The sequence below is a fragment of the Antedon bifida genome, chromosome 11, assembly GCF_963402885.1.
Source record: "Antedon bifida chromosome 11, ecAntBifi1.1, whole genome shotgun sequence".
In the NCBI taxonomy this organism is placed as follows: domain Eukaryota; kingdom Metazoa; phylum Echinodermata; class Crinoidea; order Comatulida; family Antedonidae; genus Antedon; species Antedon bifida.
Genome location: NC_136236.1, coordinates 9,328,891 through 9,353,638, shown reverse-complemented (window position 1 = coordinate 9,353,638; position 24,748 = coordinate 9,328,891). Strand labels below are relative to the sequence as shown.

The following is a 24,748-nucleotide window of genomic DNA, read 5'->3' as shown; positions in this document are numbered from 1 at the left end:
CTTAATGCTGTTTGTGATTTAGGCTAATTTCACTAAAAGCATGTGTATGCGCGTTTGGTGTAATAGTTATGTAACACGCCTTTCAATTAACAATAGCTTCAGTTGACTAACAATAGAACAGCAACGCGAAAATCAAATGAGGGAATTTGAAAAGAAATTGGTTTTTTAAACTACTCGCATCAACAAGTGTATATTAAATCAAATTATGTTTTAAAATTACAAATCACAAAAAAAAAACTCTTGCGTCTTGTACAAAAATGAAGTTTGTACAATTTCAGTTTACTTGTTACTTTATTTATATTAAAATTATGTCCTTTAACACTAGTAGGTTTGAAAAGTATATTAAAAAGTGGTCCAGAATTGGGACCATGGTCGGGACCATGGTCCCAAATGGTCCCAATATAATGGAATAGTCCTTGACCGCATATCTATCTGTACATTTATTTTGGTAAAGATCTTGTTACTTTTTGAGTAGTCCTGTTAACAAACAAACAAACACACACGATCGATTACATATACCTCCTTGGCGGAGGTAAATTACAACCTAACTATCTCATACTATTGCATCTTGCAAAACACTCAACATCTCCTTAACACAATACTAATTTTTGAATAATTTCCAATAATATGGTACTGATGTTTTTTACGTTTAATAATCCTTTTATAATACACTGGCCTCAAATGTTTATAATTCCATCTTATTTAGAAACAAATGTAAGTAAACTTACCAATTCGATCATTATCAAACAATTTGAAAACATTCGAAAGCACATACATTTGTCTTGGCTATACTAAAAATAGCTTCCCAGATGGCTACATCATCATGGGAATCACTCCAGAATCATCAACTTTAACCAGAATCGCGCAAATAACACATCTGACGTGTATGATTAATAAAGTGGGCTGAAATTGTTTAGTACGCGAATGACCTATATATTTAATTTACTTTTATGTTTATAGGAAGGAAAAACAGCAGTATCTATTTTAGAAGAAAATACGCAGATAGAACAAACAAAACAAATGATGATTTTAGAGTATTTTGACAGTAAGTTAAAAATATTATATTAAAACTAGATTAGAACTCGTCACTTTGACACGTATATTAAATCTATCAAAATAGTATTTTTTAAAGAAAATCGGCCTGTCTTCAACATTATGATACTGTACTCGAGCTGTTCAACCGGTTTTCAGTTATTAAAAACAATTATCGTAGGAGGAGATAGGAAAATGCGAAGTATCCTCGTATTATTGTGTGGAGGTATTTTTCATGAGGACATCCATTAGACAGTGTATACCACGATCGGAAAACACCCCTATTTGGGGCAAATCGTTGAACCTAAATTCGTTGAACCTAAATTCGTTTTAATTGTCAATAACTAGGGTAGATCCGGGCATGTGGGCCATCTGGGCAAATGGGCCATTCTGCCTTTATAGCTACGCCCTCTCACGTGTGATATAGGTGTTAATGTGGAGTTTCAAAATTTAAACAAACAATTTTGTTAGCTTTATTTTGATACCAAACTTGTGCGTGTACAGCTGAATTAAATCTATAAAAATCACAATTTGTTGCTTCAATATCTGCTTTACTTCGAGTATTTTACAGTTCTTAGTATTTTGTTATTCTTGGGTTTTGAGCCTACATATTATTTGTTTGATTTTAACCGTATTTTTGAGAAATTTGGTCACAAGCTTCTTACCACACATCAAGATACATATGTAGGCCAGCTTTTTTGAGGTAGGTGCTAAAATTATTATTTTTAAATTTAAGAATTTTCATTAAAAAAAAAATTAGTCATGTTAGTTGTGGCGGAGTTGTTATAATTTTTGCTATGGTAACTACACTGCAGTGGCTTTGAAAGTCTCATAAAATAAGGCTTAATTTGCCAAAATAAATTAGATTTATGGTATCAGCATACTAAAATATATATTTGTTTTAAATATTTTCCCCAAAAATATACATATTTTCATATTATTATGGTAGAATATTCACTCAAGTTTATAGTAATGTTTTATATTACTATTGAACGGCCATTTTGTATTTATTAATGTAAAGTGGTATATCATACATTGCTTAATTTTTTTATTGTAATCATTTTAATAATAATTCTTGTGATTTATATGAATGCATTTATATTTTTATTTCAGCTTTGACCAGTTTAAATACTGTTTTTCTATTTTTAAATGTATTTATTTGATTATTTCTAAAAGGGGCCCACTTACCCAAATGAGTTCGGGTAAGTGGGCCATGTATGTTTTAATCAGCAAACTATTTAAGTTTTCAGTTTACACAATCAATACCTACCTGGTGTAATAGGGTATTATAATGTTTAGAGAAATAACTTATTTTTCTATACAATTCAATATAAAAATAATAATTTTTCGATATTTCAATTTTTGTAGACTATGGTCGGAATTACAAAAAATCGTGTGCGAAAGCAAGGCAAATGGGATTCAAAATCAATGTTGACAGCCTATGAGGAAGTGAAGGCACATCGGTTAACAGTCCGACAAGCAGCAAAACAGTATGGAGTCCCTAGGACAACTCTGCAGAGACGACTTAGCGGGAAAGTTGATATAGCTGCACGTGCATCTAGACCAACGGTTTTAACAGCGGCAGAGGAAAGTGAACTAAAGGACTACATTTTGCATATGGAGAGCATAGGCTTTGGATTAACGCTCAAAGATGTGTGTCAACTAGGATTTCAGATGGCAGAAAAGACTGGACGGCCTCATCCTTTTAACAAGGAGAAGAAACATGCTGGATTTGATTGGTTTTGTGGATTTCGTGAACGCCATCCAGAATTATCATTACGAAAGCCTGAAGGCCTTTCAGCCGCTCGCGCTATTATGCTAAATCCTAATGTAATCAATGGACATTTTGTAAAACTAGGTGAACTTATGGATCGTTTAAATATTAAAGACAAACCATCGCAAATCTACAATGCAGATGAAACTGGACTCAGCTTAGTTCACACACCTTCAAAGGTTGTCAGCCTGAAAGGAAAGCGAACTGTGCAGTCTAAGACTAGTGGTGACCGTGGTGAAAATGTGACGGTTCTTGGATGTGCAAGTGCTAGCGGTCACTTCCTCCCTCCATTCATAATTTTTAAAGGTCAGAGATTGAGTGACAGCCTCACCGCTAATGCTCCACCCAATACACTTTTTGGTGTAAGCAAGTCGTCCTTTGTTGATACGGATTTGTTTGAAACATGGTTTAAGAAATCTTTTATCAAAGAAATAGGATCCAAGCGCCCAGTTCTACTTGTCCTTGATGGTCATGCTTCACACATCAGTATCACAACAATAAAAACTGCTCGACAGAATGACATTCATTTATACTGTCTGCCACCACATACGACCAATCACCTTCAACCCCTGGACAAATGTGTATTTAAGTCTGTAAAAGCACAGTACAACAGATCTTGTGAGGCGTTCCTGAAGAAAAATCCAGGGAAAGTAATCACCCGATATGACTTTTGTGGAATTTTTAAGGAGGTCTTCTACAATTCATTTTCAATGGGAAATGCCATTAGTGGCTTTGAAGCTACCGGTATCTATCCGTTCGATCCGAGCAAAGTGAAACTAGAACACATGCAAGCTTCCACTATAGAAACTGTATTTGTAAACGCACATGAACCCACTGTTATTGCTCCTCAGCCGGTGAACGATGAACTCACTGTTATTGCTCCTCAGCCAGTGAACGATGAACTCACTGTTATTGCTCCTCAGCCGGTAAACGATGAACTCACTGTTATTGCTCCGCAGCCAGTGAACGATGAACCCACTGTTATTGCTCCTCGGCCAGTGGACGATGAGCCCACCATTATGGAGCCTAGCACATCTAAGCAGGCGGATCATGTATCTCAATCGTCTGATAGCGTACATGTAAGAATGTTTGACAATATCCTCAAGAGACCTAGTGTTGATAAAATATTCAATGGCAAGAAGTCCAGAAGAATCACAAAATCACGCTGCCTGACTTCCGATGAAATTTTAAAAGAACTTCAAGACAAGGAAAAATCTAAACAGGACGAAGAAGCTGAAAAGATACGAAAGAGGGAGGAACGGGTAGCGAAACGGCAAGAAAAGGAAAAAGAAAAGAAGCAAAAACGTGATGATAGAGAGAAAGCAAAACTGGAAAAGCAAAAAAAAGGAAAAAGCAAACAATCTAAAAAAACAAATGAAAACCAGGAACCAACAGAGCAGCAACCTTCTGATTTTTGTGGACATTGTGATGGCTATTATTGGGACGATGAAGAGGGGGACGATGATTGGTGGCAATGCAAAGGAACATGTGAACTGTGGTTTCATGAAACATGTACTGGCCTATATGGCAAAAGCACTGAACTCACACAGTTTGTTTGCAATAACTGCTTGGACTAAATTTGATAAAAGGACACTGACTATATTTATTATTGGCAAAATCATTAAAAAAAAATGGTCCTGAACCAAAATGTACTTTGTATATAAGCGATAATGATTAATTTTGTATTGATATTTGCAAATATAATGCTTTTTATAATGAATTTGAATTTAGATATCATTAAATCTGGTATATTTTGTTCATAAACATTGTTTCATGATGTTATTTAACTTAGTTGTACAGTAAATTAAGACATTTTGACACAAATTTAAAGCGGCCCACTTACCCTAACTTTACTTGGGTAAGTGGGCCGCTGACAGACTGTAGACTTCGTGACCTGTGACCTAAAGTATGCTTCGCCATAATTTTTTTTTTTTTTAAAAACCACCATATGGGTCTGTTCTACTATCCTGTGAAGTTTCAATTAATTTGTTAAAATATTTTTCTAGTTACACTAAAAAAATGCCTTAAGTGGCCCACTTGCCCAGATCTACCCTAATTATCTAACTAAATTTAATTAGTAAACAGGGTTACATCTGTTGGTTAAAATCAGTACCGCGATTCTAACCAACTTAATATACCATCGAGTAAACATTCTAGAAATAACGCGCGATTTACCGAATTTTGCCCTTACGTAAATTTATATATAGATAATTACAGTGCTGAATTGTACGTTATTATAGCACTATTTACAAAATACACTGTATATGGTATATACAGTGTAGCATAGATGACATTTTTAACATGATTGCGTCATCAAAATGAAATACGTAGATAGCAATTTTGGAAGGAAATTATCTGAGCAAAAGCATATCAACGTGTTGAAGTAATTTGGATACGTAGAATATGGAAGCGCGCTCTTTTAAATGTCATGAACTATGACGCAAAATATGAAAATACGACTTTTATAATTCAACTGGCCATATGATGACGTCACACTATCCGATGCGCATAATTTGTACATGAATTCGTATCTACAATTCAACTGCTTCCAGAAAAACTTTTGATCATGAGTATCACTTTTCATTCTTAGGAGCTATAACATATTGCAATTTATTTGAATGTTGAAAATAAATGACCTAAGTTATTCCCGCTTTTGCGCATGCTGACGTCATCACAATTTTTAAAATGGTAAAAGATGCGAAATATAATTGATTGACCTACATAATATAAAATTATGGGGGGAAATGGAATACGGATAAGTGGAGATGCGCTCTTTTAAATGTGATGAGCTATGACAAAAGTGGGTTGCCCCCACAAAAGAGAGAAAAAAAAGCTATGACGAAAGAGACAAAAATTCTATATTTTATATTCGAGTGGCCATACGATGACGTCACAATGTCTTGTTAGCCATATTGATTCATTATTCGATATCTACAACTTATCAACTTCCAGAATATGTAATTAGTTTAGAATCTATGACTGTTTAAAAAAAGGCATAATTTTGACAAATTTTTGAAGTAAACATTTGGGCGCACGTGGGAATTTTAGACATGCTTAAAATTACATGAAACGCGTAGAAATATGATTAGAAATTGATTTTTTGCATTTAAAATTTTTAAACGCGTGTGCGCTCGTAACTTTTTGTGAAACATGCCATTTTTAACTAAGTAAACTAATTTAAAGTTGATTAAACTTTAAAGAGAAATGTTGTCGATGTTAGCAATACACATTTGAATTTTAAAAACAAATGTTATTCATACATTACATTTTACATATAACCATGAATGCGAAAATCGAAATAATACATGTATGTTGTTATGCGTATTTTTAATTATTTATAATCAGAACTGCTAGTTCCTCCAGAAATATTTGCCATGGGTAAAGAGGCTATTAAGATATATAAAGATGAATTGAAAGATGGTAAAATTGCAGTTGTGAATTCAAGATGTATGTTTCTTGGGAAGGAAGGTGCTGGTAAGACAAGCTGCGTAAAGTCCATGCTTAGAGAGAGGTAAAAAAAATACAATTGGTTCAAATATGTGTTAACATAAGCTAATATTATTAGGCCTAATCAATTATTTCAACGTAAATGTAAACGTGTAATATGTTGACTATTGGTTGCCTCTCTTTGATTTGTATAATCTAAAGCTTTTTAAAATTGATTTGTATCAGCTAGTTTGATAATTTCACTTTGTTAAACTTAAATGCTGGATGTAATGGAGTAAAAATATTTAAGGAATTTTGTTTCAACTTCAACGTACATGTTTACAATAGATTCAACCCCAAAGAACCATCGACAGATGGTATAGTTACAGCTACCGTGTTTAAAGCAACTGGAGAGAGTAAATGGAAGAATATTAAAGTGGAAAACGGTAAAGATAATTTGATTACCCAAACTGTAAATGTTTGTGTTACTTTCTTTATCATCTATATTTATATTACTTTAACATTGATAAACTCTGTATCAGGAATAGACACCGCGTTGTGTGAATGCTTAAATGACTGACATCACATAGTAATAGGCATGATATATGTTAAAACTAACTCGGTCTTTCTGATAAACTTTAAACAACATCTTTGCATACAATCTTTATTTTTTACCAATTGGTTTATTTGTACAGATTCTGAGCTAACCAAGAAAATGCGTGAAAATGCATTAGCAAAAAAAGTTGACAAAGAGTTAAAACAGGGTATGTACAGCAAAAATAATGGAAGCTTGTTAATATTTGAATGTATTCACCTTTCATTTATCAATTATGATAAACGAAACTGTAGATTAATGATTGGATATTAAGGAATAAAACCTAGACGATAGTATAAAATGGTGAACTTTAAAAGTTTTATTTAGGATCACCAAAAGATAAAAAAAATGACATGATTAATATCAATTTAAAATCATGACATTAAAAAAACGTGCCATTAAAATTAAAAAACATGACTTAAAAAAAAATACAAATGAAAAGTACTGGCAATAGTAAATCATAGGATAGTATTTAAAAAAAACTTGACATAATATGACAAAAAAAATGTCTATCTAATTAACATTTAAAGAAAACAAGTATTCCTGAAAAACTGGACAGCGATCAAATTCTTTTTGTTTAGGCCTACATGTGTTTTTGTTTATCCTGCAATAGATAGCAATGAAAACCCGAGCCTCTGGAACAAATTCGAAGATTTTATAAGAAGTAAAATAGGAAGTGATGATTCAGAGAATATTCCAAATGAAATAACTAGCATATGGGACTACGCTGGTCAATTGGACTACTACATAACGCATAGGGTATGCATATCAATATGTTAATTATTAATTAGTAGTATTATTAAAGTATGTAAATAGGATGTACATTGCATTTGACATTATCCCTAAAATTAATAGGCAGGCGTAATATCGATATTACCGTTACCGTAATTGTATATTCCATAAAAACGTATTAAATTGAAAAATTATGTGCGGTGATGGCTATCTATATTAACATTTTCTGCGGTAACGTAACCATCCCCTTATAGTTTCAGTATGAATAATTCTTCATTATTATATTATATCGTGTGCCAACACAAGCTTAATGACAAACACGTGTACCTTTTATGACATCTTTTTAACTATTAAACAATGCTGTTATATAAATATTGCGTTACGTAAATCCCGCTGTCCGTATCTTTCACAACGTACTTGCGTTTTTTGCACTGCAATGAAACGAATATAGCATTATCTTTTTAACATTACATAAGATAACATTTACCAATCAACCATTCATATATTTATCATTAATACATTTGAGGTATATTCTAATTATTATTTTGGCGATTGGAGCATTTTTCATTTAATTGTATTCATAATCGGACCGTCCATAGGTGCCAAATAGTTCATAGACCACCATGCACATACCATAAAAAAGATTTTGTTTTAGTGAAAATGTCAAATTAAAAGTGAATTTAAAACAACCTACATGTGTATAGCGTTAGTAGTATTAACCACAAGTTGCCCTCCATACAGGTAGAGAATGCTCCATCCGCCAAAATAATGTTCCAAAAAGTGTTATATACATCAATTACAATGTGTTTTGTTTTCAGTTTTTCCTCACAAATACAGCATCGTACTGCGTTGCGTTTAGTGCGTTGGATAAATTAGACGAACTAGCTAAAGCACGAAACCCAGCATTGGTAGGTTCACCAAGTACTGTACGTTAGATTATGCTCATTTTATCAAAATCTAATATTAGAATATTGTTTATATAATTGACGTTGACTATATAAAATAATACAGTATACTTATATCCTTTTAAAATCTATTTTACATTTCAATTTAGGGTCCGTTAGGAATGACTAATTTGGACATAATTCTGTTCTGGGTAAGGTCAGTATATGAACATACTGTGGTACAACATGCTTCAGGAAACACCATTTCAATTGATGGCAAAGTGATAAAATCACCTCCCATCAGTTTGGTTGCTACTCATATAGACAAATTGCCAGGGACAAAATCAGAAAAGCTGAAAGAGGTAATAGCCACAATAAAATAATGAAATATAAAGATTTATGAATATATATTGATTATTTCGGTCTATTAGTTTATAACAGTGTTTTACTGAAGTAGCAGTATGTAAAAACAAAAATATAATATGAAGAGCAATGGTCATAACGTTGAGTATTACAAGATACACAGATATGACGTACAATAGAATAAATATTACACTATTATCAAAAATAATATTCCTGGGTGTTTTTTTTTCGGGAGAAGGACAAATGTTGTATACATTTATGAGTTCTTAGAAATCATCAATATATACTGTTATGCGTTTGGATAACGGTTTCCCAAGAAAATGGAAATAATCAGCACACATCTATCACATCAATAGAAATAATAATATCAGAAAAAAAGAGTGTAGTTAAGTACTGATTAGTGCCGGGATTAGTGCAACAACGTGTATAATGATAACGATAAGATAATTATAGGTGTTTAAATGAATGTTTGTGTTGCAGGCTATGCACCAAAATGAAATGTCAACAGTTTTTTGATACTAAGATACGTCTGAAACAATAATACACATACATCACATATACATTGAAATCAACATCGCATCCGAGAAAAAATATCCCTATAGAATATAAACTATGTAAGAGGGTGTAGGCGGGAGGGTAGATTGAATGTCTTACTTACAAAATGTGGAGGTCTGAACCTTGTGGGGACCAAGAAAATATCTCTTTCTCACAAAGTGTTTCATTTCAATCGTAGTAATGAACCAGTAGATGCTTATTTAAAATGAATCACGATACCCTGTAACGGTATATACTGTATTCGCGCACCACAACCAAACGGTTGCATTAAGATAAATGTAGAGTTTATTTAAACATGACATGACAATATTGACCGTGGTTGTAGGCATAGTGTGTAACGACATAGGACATCTCACGTAATATCAGTTATCTAGCTTCGTATCATCTAGACCACTAGGCATATATTGTACATTTACATACGAATTCCTACTTTGAAATAGTATTCCACTGAAACAACATTAAACATTGAATCTTATAAATTTGACTTTAGCAGTACGCATAGTTGGAAACATTAAACACACACTGCAATATATTAAAGTTAAAACGTATTAATTTTTTATAAACGTAAACTGTAACAATATTAATACATGTACTGTTATTATGTTAAAGGTTCAGAATATGTATAAGACCATTTTTGCTAAAATGGAAAGAATGGAATATGCCGAGCATGTAGATCGTGAAATGTACATGGTCAACAACACAGTGAAATCACACGAAGGTATTGAGAAACTTAAGAGGAACGTTGTTAGATACATGAATGCAATAGGAACGAATGTCATTCCTCTAAAGTGGCTTGCTTTTCAGGAAAGATTGCAAGAAATTGGAAAAACAAGACTGTGCATTTCATTTAATGAGGTAAATGTTGATTGTGCTTTCGTAACAGCAGTACTTGTGTCATGTTCATACCATTGTCACGTGTATGTGTGCAAATTATTAATAGTAGTTAGGTACACCTAATCTGAGCTTTACAAAAAAATCGATAATAATATGTGTCGGTTCTTTTAATCTTCCATTTCCCTCTTGGTGAGCTCATTGTTATGCAAATCACGTTAGTTCAATCTCGTAGTTATTACTTCGTTGTATTTCGTTAGCTCCCGAGCGTCACTATAACAGACAATGATTATATTAACGCGAATCATTTATGGTACTCTAATAACAAAATAATCTATCCATTGTTTTTGCGAAAAAAATACAAATAATATATCAAAACACTTACAATGCTGTTACTATTAACCAGATTACATGTGACAACCAAATATCAACGAATCATCATCATACATCCAAATACAGAAATTGATACAATAAAAGCCGTATCAAAAAAATATAAACTAATGAACTAACTAATGCTTAAATCAATAATCTAATGATGATGTTAAAATAAGCCTTGTGAGTTATTGTTATAATATCACTAATTGTTTAAGATTTTTTTTATTTTCCAATATTTGCATTATAACATTTAATAGCCTACCATGCCTTGTAGTAATTATAATGAATACCATTGTAGTTTGTTATCACAATGTTTATATTGACTTATTCGTCAATATATTGGTATGAAACCGTTTATTGAATGTCAATTTTTATTAGGCTTCTCGAATTGGCACTGAATGTGGAATTTCCAAAGAAGCGATCGTCGTTGCCATAATGTATATGAACGACATTGGTAAGATTATGTATTCCAATAAAGACGAGAAATTAAAGAACACAGTAATAACTAATCTTCACACGATGATCCAGATGTTGACAACTGTTATCACAGTATTCCCACCACATATTGAAGATGTAAGTAGACAAATCATAATAATTATCATAGTATTAGAAATAGATAAAATATTTTGTTAACAACTGGAGTCTTCAATTATGAAGTGATTTGTAGTAATTATTGTGTATACTTACTTTCTTTCTTATTTGCACAAAGGAGCAAATGAAGACGCTTTGGAAAAGACTTGAAAAAGAAGGTATCCTTGAGGAGAAGTTACTACGTTATTTATGGCAAAATGAAAACCGAGATCATTTCGAAATCTTCATTGAAGTGATGAGGGTGTTTCGGTTGCTCTATGAAAAGAAGAATGTAAGTATTATGTGCATCAATTGATTAATAATGATAAGCTATTATTCCCTCTCATCAATAATGTGTAATCATCAATGTTTATAATAACAGGTACAAAAAGGTAACCGTGAATTCTTGGTTCCATGTCGGATGAAAGTGTATACACATACTAAACTAGAAGTGACAAAAGATGACATGCAGATGGTATCGATTTACCTGACTCCGACAGACTTTCTCCCTGAGGCTGTGTACCACACTTTAGTTGTTGCATTTCTTGAATTGATGACAGGAACAGATAGTGACGATTCACAAGTGTTCCGGAATCGTAGTGATTTTGAATATGAAGATCACAAAGTCAGTTTAGGTGCAGTACAAATTGAGCGTGAACATGAAAAACCACATGCAATTAAGGTAGGACAATAGTTGTTAAGTATCTCACTATGTTTGTAGCATATACATACATACTAGATCAGTTAGTATATATAGTGTATGTATTACTTATGGTATATGATTGCATAACGCATCTTGCACTACGCACCTACACCTACCAACTTAACATATCTATTATAGTAATGTTTACAATAACACAAATCAACCAACCAAATTATCAAATGATGTTTACACATCTTTAATAAAGAAAGGCTTCATCAACAAACATTTACTTTTGTTTTATTACTTAATAGCTTCAAATATATCGGCGGACAGAACAGAGTTACAACACAGAAGTTGGTGGCGCCAAACCAAAGAAACTACAACTGCAACCGAGTGTTTGCATGGAGGTAATCATTAGTATGCATGATATTTATATAATTATACACTTCCAAACAAAATGTAATGTAATTGTAAATTAAATGTAATATTCTACACCACTTCCATGTGTTCAGGTACTAAGTTACTTGAGGGGCCAACTACAAACCGTATGCAACATATACGAAGGTAGTGGTTACAAGCTACGTGTGGCATGCGATGCTTGTAATCCAAAGGAACATCACTTAGTTGACCTTGAAAAGTGTTTGAAAAAAGATAGAGTTACATGTGGACCCGATACGTCTATGAATACAGCTCGTATCAAGCGATATTTTTCTAAACGTAAGTTTTTTCTGTTTATGTTCCTTCGTGAATTTAATTACTTCATCTGAATTAAATCTCAATATTTTTATTATCTTTATTCGTCATTACCATTGATAAATACATCAACAACACACTACATAATGAACTTAACTCCTTTGAAAAATTAGGAATCTAATGACAGGCGCCTAGCAGAAGTGTTTCAGTTATACATCACGTATCATTGACGTTATCGGTTTACATTTAATCTTTTAAAGAGCTGCTATATTATTTCATTGAGAGTTTAAACAAAATACAGGTATCATTCCCCTGTATTTCATTTTCAAAAACTAAGATGTTTGTTCTTTTAGCAAAAGAGTATATAGCTGTTACAACTTTGTCACTCAGATATTGTGTCCGTGAGAGCTAATCTGTCACTAAACATTTGTAAGCAGTTAGATAATTGAAATAATAGTACTATAAAATAATATTCAAATCCAATATACAATACAGATATTACAATTAATTACTATACAATAGTTATACCCACAGGAAAAAATAATATTTGTAAATTTTCTCAGTCATATAAAATATGTAAAATCTATACGATTTCTACAAAACAAATGTTGCGTGGACTGTTGGGAATATGTTGTGTTGTGTTGTTGTGAATCATATTAACCTCTTATATTTTTAAGCAAATAAAAGACACATTGCTTCTAATTTTCCTATTTTTGGGCAAAATCACTGATTAACATAAATCGAGAGACGACAAAATTCCTCTGCCATCCAATCCCGCTCTTCAAATTAAATATAGTGTAGCTGCTCCTGTTGAAGACTATATCGTCCAGTAGGCCTATTATGTATAGAGACAATAAACAGCACCTCTATTTTACTTGTCTGCTACTACTTTTCTATTACATAGGTTACTTTTTAAGTATCCTGGGTATTCGAAAATGTAAATCCCATTCAAGTTTCTGAACATGACATGATAGGGGGTGGTAATATCATTTTATTACAATAATTCATGTTAATTTTATTTCCCCGTTTTTCATTTCTTGAAACAAACAGTACTTACTTATTATTATAATAATTATTATTTGTTCTCGTTTCTATTACAAATAATACTATACATTGTATCTATAATATGTGAGGGCACATCTAATAATACTAGCAGTAGTGTAAACTAGCCTAAGCTTGGAAAGTTTTTATTTCCATGACTTACCTAAAAACTTACATTTCTATTTTCCCAAGCTTTTAAGACGTTTTTTAATTTGTTGATCTTTTCACCTCAATTATTTTTGGCATTTATTATTATATACAAACAAAAGTACCAAAGAATGTCATCAACCCACTGTATTCCAAATGGTTTACAAAAAATAATGTTTTGAAAAACTACATTCTTTGGTTTTTCATTTTGATTGAAAGTGTATATTTGTGATAACAGGCAACCTTACAAAACAAGTCTACTTTCTTTAAGTTTAAAGTTTAAATACCTTTTTTCTGTCTAGACAAAAGTATTGTATTGTCATCAAACTGAGCAATTTAACCTCTTGTTGCTTCTTACATGTATAGCCATTTCCTTGTATAATACCAATATTCTTCTAAAATCCTTTCTAATGATCCATTATTCGTTGTAATCGAGAGTCTCAACCCAATGTATTGGATCCTGACATGAACCAAATGACAATTTATCTGTGTATTCTAGTACAATTTCAACAAGTCCTGTTTTCACCAGCGAAGCTTCCTTTAATATAACATTTCCGATCAGTATCTATTACGTTACCAACTATCAATTGTAATATATTAGCAATAGCATTATCGGTCTCCTGCTTTTTAAAACTTCTTTTACCATATTTGCACATCAAGAGATTATTCCTCTGTTGTTCCTTTGTTGTTGCGAAAACTGATAAATGACATTTATTAAAATAATAATTAATTGCATTACATAGGGTGTCAATGGAATTCTAAAACCTTTGATAAACCATCACTGCCTGATGGTATTTGTTGATACGTATAAACAATTTTACAACATTGCGTGCAAATATAGGACACGTTTTGATAATTACAATGTTGAATGTAACATCGCACTTTGATTACTTTTAGGCAATTATGACAAAAACAAAGGCACACCACTAAGTCGCCAAAGTCATCCAAGTGAAGGTAAATTACCAGTAGATAAAGATAATGATATAGTTATTGTCATGATGAAACAGTGATCTTTATTTATGTACTTAATGATCTGTTTCATCTACTTCATGCAAACCAAGTTTGATAAATTCACTAACAAATGCACAGAAACATAAAACATGACCATCTCACCCGAATAATAAATGGTAGCGAGCATTCAAACATAGATTATTAAGATAAAATACGGAATATACAAGTAGAAGTAAATAGTTATACTCAATAATTTTTCATTGTACAGTATCTCAAATATTAGAATTATATAAAAATCATAATGCTACTATTACAATTATTTAATTAAAAAAAATCAACCCCAAAGTTAATGGATGGATGTCAGAGGGCAATGAATAGTAAGTTTTGAAACCTGAAAACGTTTCACAATTTTACAATTTCAAACATATATCCTAATGTTCACAAATTTTGCGAATTAATAAACAATAAATCAAATTTCTTTTTTAAGAATCAGAGTCAGAAGCTAACCAGGAGAATCAGCTAGTGCCAGAATCAGAGCTAGACTCGGTGCCTAGGGCAAATGAAGAACATGTTCCAGAGTATTTGCCAGTGTCAGAGGTAGTACCAGTGCATGTACCAGAAGTAACACCAGTGCATATGCCAGAGGTAGTACCATTGCATGTGCCAGAGGTAGCACCAGTGCATGTGCCAGAGGTAGCACCAGTGCATGTGCCAGAGGTAGCACCAGTGCATGTGCCAGAGGTAGTACCAGTGCATGTACCAGAAGTAACACCAGTGCATATGGCAGAGGTAGTACCATTGCATGTACTAGAGGTAGCACCAGTGAATGTGCCAGAGGTAGCACCAGTGCATGTGCCAGAGATAGTACGAGTGCATGTGCCATCACAAGGACATCAAGGTATCTATACTATTAGTATTATTTATGACTAGCAGAAGTTTTAAAAACTCTTTTGAAAAGACACCTTTTAGTTTGTAATTCAAGTTTTTTTTTCTATTTTTAACCGCTTTGCGTTATGTCCTGCATTTTGTTCACATTTGTTTTGTTTTGTTGTGTTGTGGTAGAGATTGTTTTTTAATGATAAAATAATATATAACACTACCAAAACCATTTTCCATGTCTTTTACGGTTTATGAGTGACAATCTAGAAACAAACAATTGTCAATAGTCGGGTCAAAATATGAAAATATAGGGCCTAATGTTTTTTGATGTATTACAATAAAATATGGTCTCAAAAAACATATATCAAAAGTTTACTCAAATCAGACTACCACAAAGTTTCAAAATTTGACGTTAAAAAAGATGGCCGCAAATTTTTAAAAATAGGTAAGAGAATGTTATAAGTGTTGAAAGTAAATGCTAAATTATGGTATTGCATAATGTAACGACAAGTTTTATATTCATGAAATTTGCTAATAGACCTACAATCTAGATGTTTGTATGACCGTATGTATCATAATTATCCCAGATATTTTTACCAATGATATTGATCAACAAATTAATCACTTGATTTTATGTTTTTTTAGTTAATGTTTTAGTATTAGGACACATATTTTTATTTAACGAATTGCGTTAATTTATAAGGGTTTTAAAGATTAAGTGTTACGATTTGCGTTGAATTTACGATTTGCAGCTCAACCTTGTAAACATAATTCTAACACAAATACATTAAATTTTTTCGTTGGTGACCTTGGATTGGATGCATTTTAACATGCAACACAACGACTCTGGAATTTCTATTCTTTATGGAAATACTTGGTGTATAGTTTATTTGTTACAGATGTTATTGTGTTATAGTTCAAATCAAGGTAGTATGCTAAAGTAGATAAGGATATAATGATATGGTGATGGTGAACAAGACATTATAATATCAGAGTAGATAATGATAACGATGATACACTTAAATTTATGATCGTTATATCAATTATTAACACAAATAATGTTGAATAAATACATTGGGTAGTTTATATTGTTGTATTGAAGTAGACATTTATAATTATATTACTGTGTTTCATAAATTTCTAATCATAATCTAAAAAACTATCTGAAAAAAAACTATGCTTTATACAATTTATACAAACAAATAATAATTGTTTTTTTGTTCCTTTGTACAGAATCAACCGAGAAAGAATGTCAGGCAATGTTGGTACAAGTATCAAGCTGGTATGATAAGCATCGTGTCCTTGATAAACTGAAGGTTTTGTGCAAAGACCTAATAACATCTTACAGTGATCTACAAAAGACAAAAAGCACGATGGAATTATTCAATTTATTGAAATCCTCTGGCCATCTTACCACTACCAACATTGACGTCATTGTAGATATGATTAATATCACTGGAACCAATGGTGTTCTTGAAATCAACGCACTGCTAAAGAAGAAGTACGATGAAGTGGATCGTCCAGTAAAATCTTTCTCGCCGTATCGACAAAAGCTGATTAAATTCGGCAACGCACTTTCGAAAGAAAATATAACAAAGCTCCGTCATCTAAACGATGTTTCTTATGAACAATGTTATAACCAGTGGATTTTGATATTGAACCTTGAGCATATGGGTGTCCTTAGAGAGGACAAATTACAGTCTTTTATCGGAGATTTAAAGGCGAATGCGATGACTTTTGTCGCTGAACAGTTAGAAGATTAGATATAGCATCACACACTATTAACGATGCTTTAGTCATTTTATAATTCCAATATCGTTCAAGTAAATGTATACTCTGAATCGAATTCAAATGATATTTCCTGCATCTGTTCATTAGTAAATCAATGGTCTACATAAGTATTAGACCACCTATATCAATTATGTAAATATGTTTTAAAGAGTAGTAAACCTTCAAAATCAATAATGTAGGTAATTTTGAAAAGTAGTAGACCACCTAAGTAAATGATGTAGATAAGTTTTGAACAATTGTAGTAGACCACCAAGTTAACGATGTGGATACTGTTGCAAAAGTAGTAAACCACCTACATCAATGGTGTAGGTAAGTTTTGAACAATTGTAGTAGACCACCAAGTTAACAATGTGGATACTGTTGCAAAAGTACTAAACCACCTACATCAATGGTGTAGATACGTTTTGAACAATTATAGTAGACCACCAAGTTAACAATGTGGATACTGTTGCAAAAGTAGTAAACCACCTACATCAATGGTGTAGATACGTTTTGAACAATTATAGTAGACCACCAAGTTAACGATGTGGATACTGTTGCAAAAGTACTAAACCACCTACATCAATGGTGTAGATACGTTTTGAACAATTATAGTAGACCACCAAGTTAACAATGTGGATACTGTTGCAAAAGTAGTAAACCACCTACATCAATGGTGTAGATACGTTCTGAACAATTATAGTAGACCACCAAGTTAACGATGTGGATACTGTTGCAAAAGTAGTAAACCACCTACATCAATGGTGTAGATACGTTTTGAACAATTATAGTAGACCACCAAGTTAACAATGTGGATACTGTTGCAAAAGTAGTAAACCACCTACATCAATGGTGTAGATACGTTTTGAACAATTATAGTAGACCACCAAGTTAACGATGTGGATACTGTTGCAAAAGTAGTAAACCACCTACATCAATGGTGTAGATACGTTTCGAACGTAGTAGTGAAAGTATTGTGCCTTTTGACACTTAAGAATTATTATGATATTCATATTGCTGACCTCATGTTCAGAGGATTTACGTCATTGTACGACATTGTACACAAATAAAACAATACAGTACATTTGCATGATTCATGTTAACAAATTATGTCAGTTTCTTCATACTAATTATTAGAAGTTTTCAATTTAACGCATAATTGATATTATTTTGTGTTTTACTATCAATTGTTAATGTTATTTTGTATACAAATAATTCATATTTGTGAGTTGAATACAGCAGTGTAATGAAAACATCCAATACAACCATTAAAGATGTATTGTCCCTTGAAACACAAAAAATGAAAAAAAAAATATTCTAAATTTAAATTGGCCATATCAAAGTAATATTAAAGGTATTCACTTTAAGTCGAAAATTCGAGCCAGAAACAACAAGTTTACGTAATTAACAGGTAAATTAATTTGATTACATTTCGTCTGGAAAATCATCACAAGCGAAAGTAAACAAAGATTTCAAACCACGAGTATGCATTATACATGATGCTAATTAGGATTGTTTACAACTTGTCGCGGTTGAAAAGGTGTTTTCACACAGATCGCGAGGAAGTTTTATGATTATGCATACAGAGTAGCCAAACAAGCGCGTTGCATTATGGGATATGTTTTGATCAGAAACTTTGACTGGAAGTCAAAGTTATTTTTTGAACAAAAAAATGTCTGTATTTCGGTTAAATAATTTTTTTTTTTACTAATTTTTGGTGAAAGTTAATAACTATTATGATACTTCAAAATGACCCACTTTTTTTTCGAAATTTAAAAAAAAAAAATTTTTTTTGAATTGGTCAAAGGGACAATACATCTTTAAATATCACCATTGAATATAAATGTTACGTGCAGTATAACTAATATCGACACTTAGTACAAATGGACTAATGGAAAAGGATTCTTTCAGGTTTTGCAGTGTATAACAACTAAAAGTCATATCCCGGTAAACTGATTACTCGGATTGTATAGTTATTATCAACGTTTTCGATTTAGTGTATATACACAATTTAAATGTCATAAATTATAAACTATAATAAAATACATTCCACGATCGTTTATGAAATATTTAGTAGGGTTAAAGTAAAATAATTTATTTATAAGGAGCGTATTAAAAAAGTAATAACGATGTGGATACTACTGCAAAAGTACTAAACCACCTACATCAATGGTGTAGATACGTTTTGAACAATTATAGTAGACCACCAAGTTAACGATGTGGATACTACTGCAAAAGTACTAAGCCACCTACATCAATGGTGTAGATACGTTTTGAACAATTATAGTAGACCACCAAGTTAACGATGTGGATACTGTTGCAAAAGTAGTAAACCACCTACATCAATGGTGTAGATACGTTTCGAACGTAGTAGTGAAAGTATTGTGCCTTTTGACATTTAAGAATTATTATGATATTCATATTGCTGACCTCATGTTCAGAGGATTTACGTCATTGTACGACATTGTACACAAATAAAACAATACAGTACATTTGCATGATTCATGTTAACAAATTATGTCAGTTTCTTCATACTAATTATTAGAAGTTTTAAATTTAACGCATAATTGATATTATTTTGTGTTTTACTATCAATTGTTAATGTTATTTTGTATACAAATAATTCATATTTGTGAGTTGAATACAGCAGTGTAATGAAAACATCCAATACAACCATTAAAGATGTATTGTCCCTTGAAACACAAAAAATGAAAAAAAAAATATTCTAAATTTAAATTGGCCATATCAAAGTAATATTAAAGGTATTCACTTTAAGTCGAAAATTCGAGCCAGAAACAACAAGTTTACGTAATTAACAGGTAAATTAATTTGATTACATTTCGTCTGGAAAATCATCACAAGCGAAAGTAAACAAAGATTTCAAACCACGAGTATGCATTATACATGATGCTAATTAGGATTGTTTACAACTTGTCGCGGTTGAAAAGGTGTTTTCACACAGATCGCGAGGAAGTTTTATGATTATGCATACAGAGTAGCCAAACAAGCGCGTTGCATTATGGGATATGTTTTGATCAGAAACTTTGACTGGAAGTCAAAGTTATTTTTTGAAAAAAAAAATGTCTGTATTTCGGTTAAATAATTTTTTTTTTTACTAATTTTTGGTGAAAGTTAATAACTATTACGATACTTCAAAATGACCCACTTTTTTTTCGAAATTTAAAAAAAAAAATTTTTTTTGAATTGGTCAAAGGGACAATACATCTTTAAATATCACCATTGAATATAAATGTTACGTGCAGTATAACTAATATCGACACTTAGTACAAATGGACTAATGGAAAAGGATTCTTTCAGGTTTTGCAGTGTATAACAACTAAAAGTCATATCCCGGTAAACTGATTACTCGGATTGTATAGTTATTATCAACGTTTTCGATTTAGTGTATATACACAATTTAAATGTCATAAATTATAAACTATAATAAAATACATTCCACGATCGTTTATGAAATATTTAGTAGGGTTAAAGTAAAATAATTTATTTATAAGGAGCGTATTAAAAAAGTAATAGGTCTACAACAAACATTAAAACAAAACATTAAAACTCGAAAGAAGATCATATATTTAGCTAGCCTGGCCAAAAATTATTATTTACAAATGTTTGTTTTAGATTAGATGATAATTATCCGATCTCGGCATATCGTTCGGTATCACTTTGTTGCCTAAATTTAGTAAATCGCGTTGCACGCGACTAAAAATGTGTATTGTATAAAGGGATTTGTACCAAACTAGCTACTTTAAGTTTCTGGATACGTTTTTTTTAATGAAATTCCATCATTCTATTTATTGGCAATACATAATCATTTTTAAGAAAATGTATGTATGACAATAAAAGTAAAGATATGAACCGTTTAATTTTTATTCTGTCCAAATAAAAGCATTAATATAATAATATTAGTGTAGATGATTTAAAATGAAATAGTGTTACTTGGTTAGTAAGTATCTAGTAGTGACAGCTAGAAACGGGTACAATACTTGTAAAAAAAAATGATTATGTTATGATAAATTAACGACAATTTACGAATACGTCATTTTTATATGTTAAAATAAACATACAAAACATTAAAGTTGGTTTTGTATTTTTCTTTTCGTTTTTTAAAGAATCAACGTTGTAGGTAAACGTAGTAAGCCTAATGTTAATGAATCAACGTTGCTGATAAACGTAGTGTTAAGCCTAATGTTAATGAATCAACGTTGTTAGTAAACGTAGTGCTAAGCCTAATGTTAATGAATCAACGTTGCTGATAAACGTAGTGTTTAGCCTAATGTTAATGAATCAACGTTGTTAGTAAACGTAGTGTTAAGCCTAATGTTAATGAATCAACGTTGTTGGTAAACGTAGTGTTAAGCCTAATGTTAATGAATCAACGTTGTTGGTAAAACGTAGTGTTAAGCCTAATGTTAATGAATCAACGTTGTTGGTAAACGTAGTGTTAAGCCTAATGTTAATGAATCAACGTTGTTAGTAAACGTAGTGTTAAGCCTAATGTTAATGAATCAACGTTGTTGGTAAACGTAGTGTTAAGCCTAATGTTAATGAATCAACGTTGTTGGTAAACGTAGTGTTAAGCCTAATGTTAATGAATCAACGTTGTTGGTAAACGTATTGTTAAGCCTAATGTTAATGCAGAGTAAAAATAAACGTTCGTTGTTTAGAAAATTGTAATAGTCGTTGTATTTGTTGGTTTATTTGTTATAAATAAAGCTCTACAATTATCGTTAGTTTACTTTTTCTTTATTCGTTGTGTACATGTGATTTTACTGTAACATGGAATCACGGGATGTCCCAAAGGTAGACTATAGATGGCAGCAGACATATTAAGATGATCATCAACATCTTCCCTTTTAAAAGTAGCTAACATATTGGTATAAAGTTTAATTTTTACACTATGAACAACATCATAAGAACTTTAAAACAAACGCAACTATTCTACATAAAAGCAGGCATTAAACTATGCAAGGTCTCAACTAGACCATAAAACTTATATGATTAACAATAACAATAATAACTCTTAACTCTTTCTTTCTCTTTAAAGAAAGTTAACTTAACATGGTAAAGTTTAAAGTTCATTTCTGGGAGTATCTAGGATTAGGCCGTGATATTCTTCCAGAGCCACGTGTGGTGATTAAACAGTTATTTACATTATTGCGAGTGGGTTGGATGTCATGGTAGTATGGAAAATCTTCTTGATCGGAGGTTGTAGGTGTTATGTTGAGGCGGTCGTTGCTTTCTGAGACGGGTAATAAATGACGAAGGTTACGACGATAGTCACTGCCATTAACATGGACAATGTAAGATCGTGGGTGGTTTGTGTTACGAACTATAGTACCAATCTTGTTGTGGCCAGCGTTTGGATGCGTACCGTTTCATTTGGGTTGAGAGGTCGAAGAGATTTTGCGTGCTTATCATAAGACTTCTTTGTTATGGATGGTATGACGGTGGTTTAGAGAGTTTGTAACATTAGTAATAACTTGTGGGTTTAAGAGCGGTTGTGATGTTGGTATTGGAATTCGAAGTCTTCGCGACATGAGACGTTGAGCTGGTGATCCTAAACTAGGGGTGGTTGGTATGTTGCGAATATTTAATAAGTTTTTGTATAAATCGGAGCTTTCGCGTTTGGTTTTCTCAAGAAGTATTTTTGCACGTTTGACAGCGCTTTCCGCTAATCCATTTGATTGTGGAAAGGTTGGACTGCTGGTGATATGATGAAAGTTCCATTCAGTGGCGAAAGCACGAAATTCTGAGCAGTCAAACTGTCTGGCATTATCAGTGATTATGTTCATGGGTACACCATGAGTAGCGAATCTGCTCTTTAGTTTAAGGATTACCGCATGTGCTGTTATGTTAGGTAGGGAACAGAAATCAAACCATGTAGAGTAGGAGTCTCCAATCGCTAAATAGTTTAAGTCGTTCCAAACAAATAAGTCAACACCGATGGTTTGAAAGGGTGTTTCTGGAGTTGGATAGCTTTGTAGCGGTTCCTTCTGTAAGTGTGGTTTCATGCTATTGCATACTGAACATGACTGGACATATTGATCTATGTCAGAGCTCATTTTGGACCAAAAAACTATGTCTCTTCCGCGACGTTTTGTTGCGTCTGCTGAGGGATGACCTTCGTGCAACAATTTAGTGTAAGTGTTGTGTAACGATTCTGGGATTATAGCTTTCAAGCTTTTTAATATTACACCATTATCTTGAATGGAAAGTTCATCGTGGTATGGAAAAAATGTTCGAATTTCCTGAGGAACACATTGGATTTTTGTAGGCCAACCTTGTTGAATCGTTGTTTTGAGTCGCTGCAGTGTAGTATTGTTTTGTGTAGCAGTTGCTAATTCTTCTTGTCTGGGCTCTGATATTTGTAGGGCAGACATAACTTCGAAATACTCTGCTTCATCATTACTTTGGGCAGAATTGGCAAGTGGTGCTCGACAGAGAGAGTGTCTGCTACATATAATTCTGCTCCACGCTTATATAAAAGGTTAATGTCATATTTCTGTAATTGTAAGCGCATTCTTTGAAGACGAGCTGGGACAGCATGTATAGGCTTCCTCATTATAGTGATCAGGGGTTTATGATCTGTTTCAACAGTTATTTGCTTCCCATAGATATAGTCTTTAAACTTGTTACAAGTACAAACTATGGCTAAAAGTTCCTTCTCGATTTGGCTATAGCACTGTTCGGCGCTGGTCATTGTCCTTGATGAATAAGCAATTTGACCTTTGTCTTGTAAGCAGGCACACCCAAGACCAAATTTTGAAGCATCGCATGTCAAAGTAATGGGTTTAGTAACATCAAAGTATTTAAGTGTTGGTGCTTCTGCGATCTTTGTTTTGATTGTGGGAAAGGCATTGATATGATTCTCTTGCCAGTGCCATGCTATGTCTTTTCGTGTCAGCTGTCTGAAAGGGGTGGCGAGGTCACTAAGATCAGGTATGTATTTTGCAAGATAATTAACCATACCTAGAAATCGCTGCAAGGCTGTAATGTCTTCTGGTTCAGGCATGTCAATTATTGCTGCTACTTTCTTTGGGTCTGGCTTCATGCCACTGCCTGAAAATACGTGACCAAGGTATGTGACTTCGTTAACTCAAAATCGACATTTGGCAGGGTTAAGTTTTAAGTTAATGCTCCGCGCTCTGTCTAGTATCTTTTTAAGATTTGCATCATGTTCAAGCCGAGTCTTCCCATAGACAAGGATGTTGTGTACGGCAATGAAACATGGAAGGTTTATAAAAAGGTCCTCAATTGTTCTCTGAAATACTTCAGATTCCGAACTTATGCCATAAGGCATCCTGAGAAACCTGTATCGACCAATGATCGTGTTGAATGTTGTTAATTTCGAAGAGTAATCATCAAGAGGGATCTGCCAAAATGATGACTTTGCATCAAGTACTGAAAATATAGTAGCACCTTCAAGTTGAAATTGAGTTAGTTGGCAATTCCCAGTATGCTTCTGTAGAATA

General features: G+C 32.6%; 2 protein-coding genes across 2 annotated transcripts; both read left to right on the top strand.

Moving 5' to 3' along the window:
* Positions 1-538: 538 nt before the first annotated feature.
* LOC144855183 (uncharacterized) lies at positions 539-17,254 on the top strand. Its single transcript, XM_078712999.1, has 16 exons — positions 539-1,045; positions 6,152-6,317; positions 6,581-6,678; positions 6,928-6,996; positions 7,441-7,586; positions 8,378-8,467; positions 8,614-8,805; positions 9,971-10,216; positions 10,946-11,140; positions 11,277-11,429; positions 11,520-11,819; positions 12,092-12,187; positions 12,293-12,497; positions 14,559-14,615; positions 15,100-15,510; positions 16,725-17,254. The coding sequence occupies exons 1-16, from the start codon at positions 1,021-1,023 to the stop codon at positions 17,252-17,254; spliced, it is 2,979 nt and encodes a 992-aa protein (XP_078569125.1). The 5' UTR covers positions 539-1,020.
* Positions 1,343-4,848, top strand: LOC144855326 (uncharacterized). Its single transcript, XM_078713146.1, has 2 exons — positions 1,343-1,735; positions 2,401-4,848. Exon 2 carries the CDS (start codon positions 2,404-2,406, stop codon positions 4,381-4,383), a length of 1,980 nt encoding a protein of 659 aa, XP_078569272.1. The 5' UTR covers positions 1,343-1,735; positions 2,401-2,403; the 3' UTR covers positions 4,384-4,848.
* Positions 17,255-24,748: the final 7,494 nt, after the last annotated feature.

Bases quoted from the DNA above. Each gene is read 5' to 3' on its own strand.
- LOC144855183 (XM_078712999.1), top strand. From the start codon at position 1,021: ATGATGATTTTAGAGTATTTTGACA. The intron at 1,046-6,151 runs GTAAGTTAAAAA...ATTTATAATCAG, and splicing joins GATTTTAGAGTATTTTGACA to AACTGCTAGTTCCTCCAGAA. The intron at 7,587-8,377 runs GTATGCATATCA...TTTTGTTTTCAG, and splicing joins ACTACTACATAACGCATAGG to TTTTTCCTCACAAATACAGC.
- LOC144855326 (XM_078713146.1), top strand. From the start codon at position 2,404: ATGGTCGGAATTACAAAAAATCGTGTGCGAAAGCAAGGCAAATGGGAT.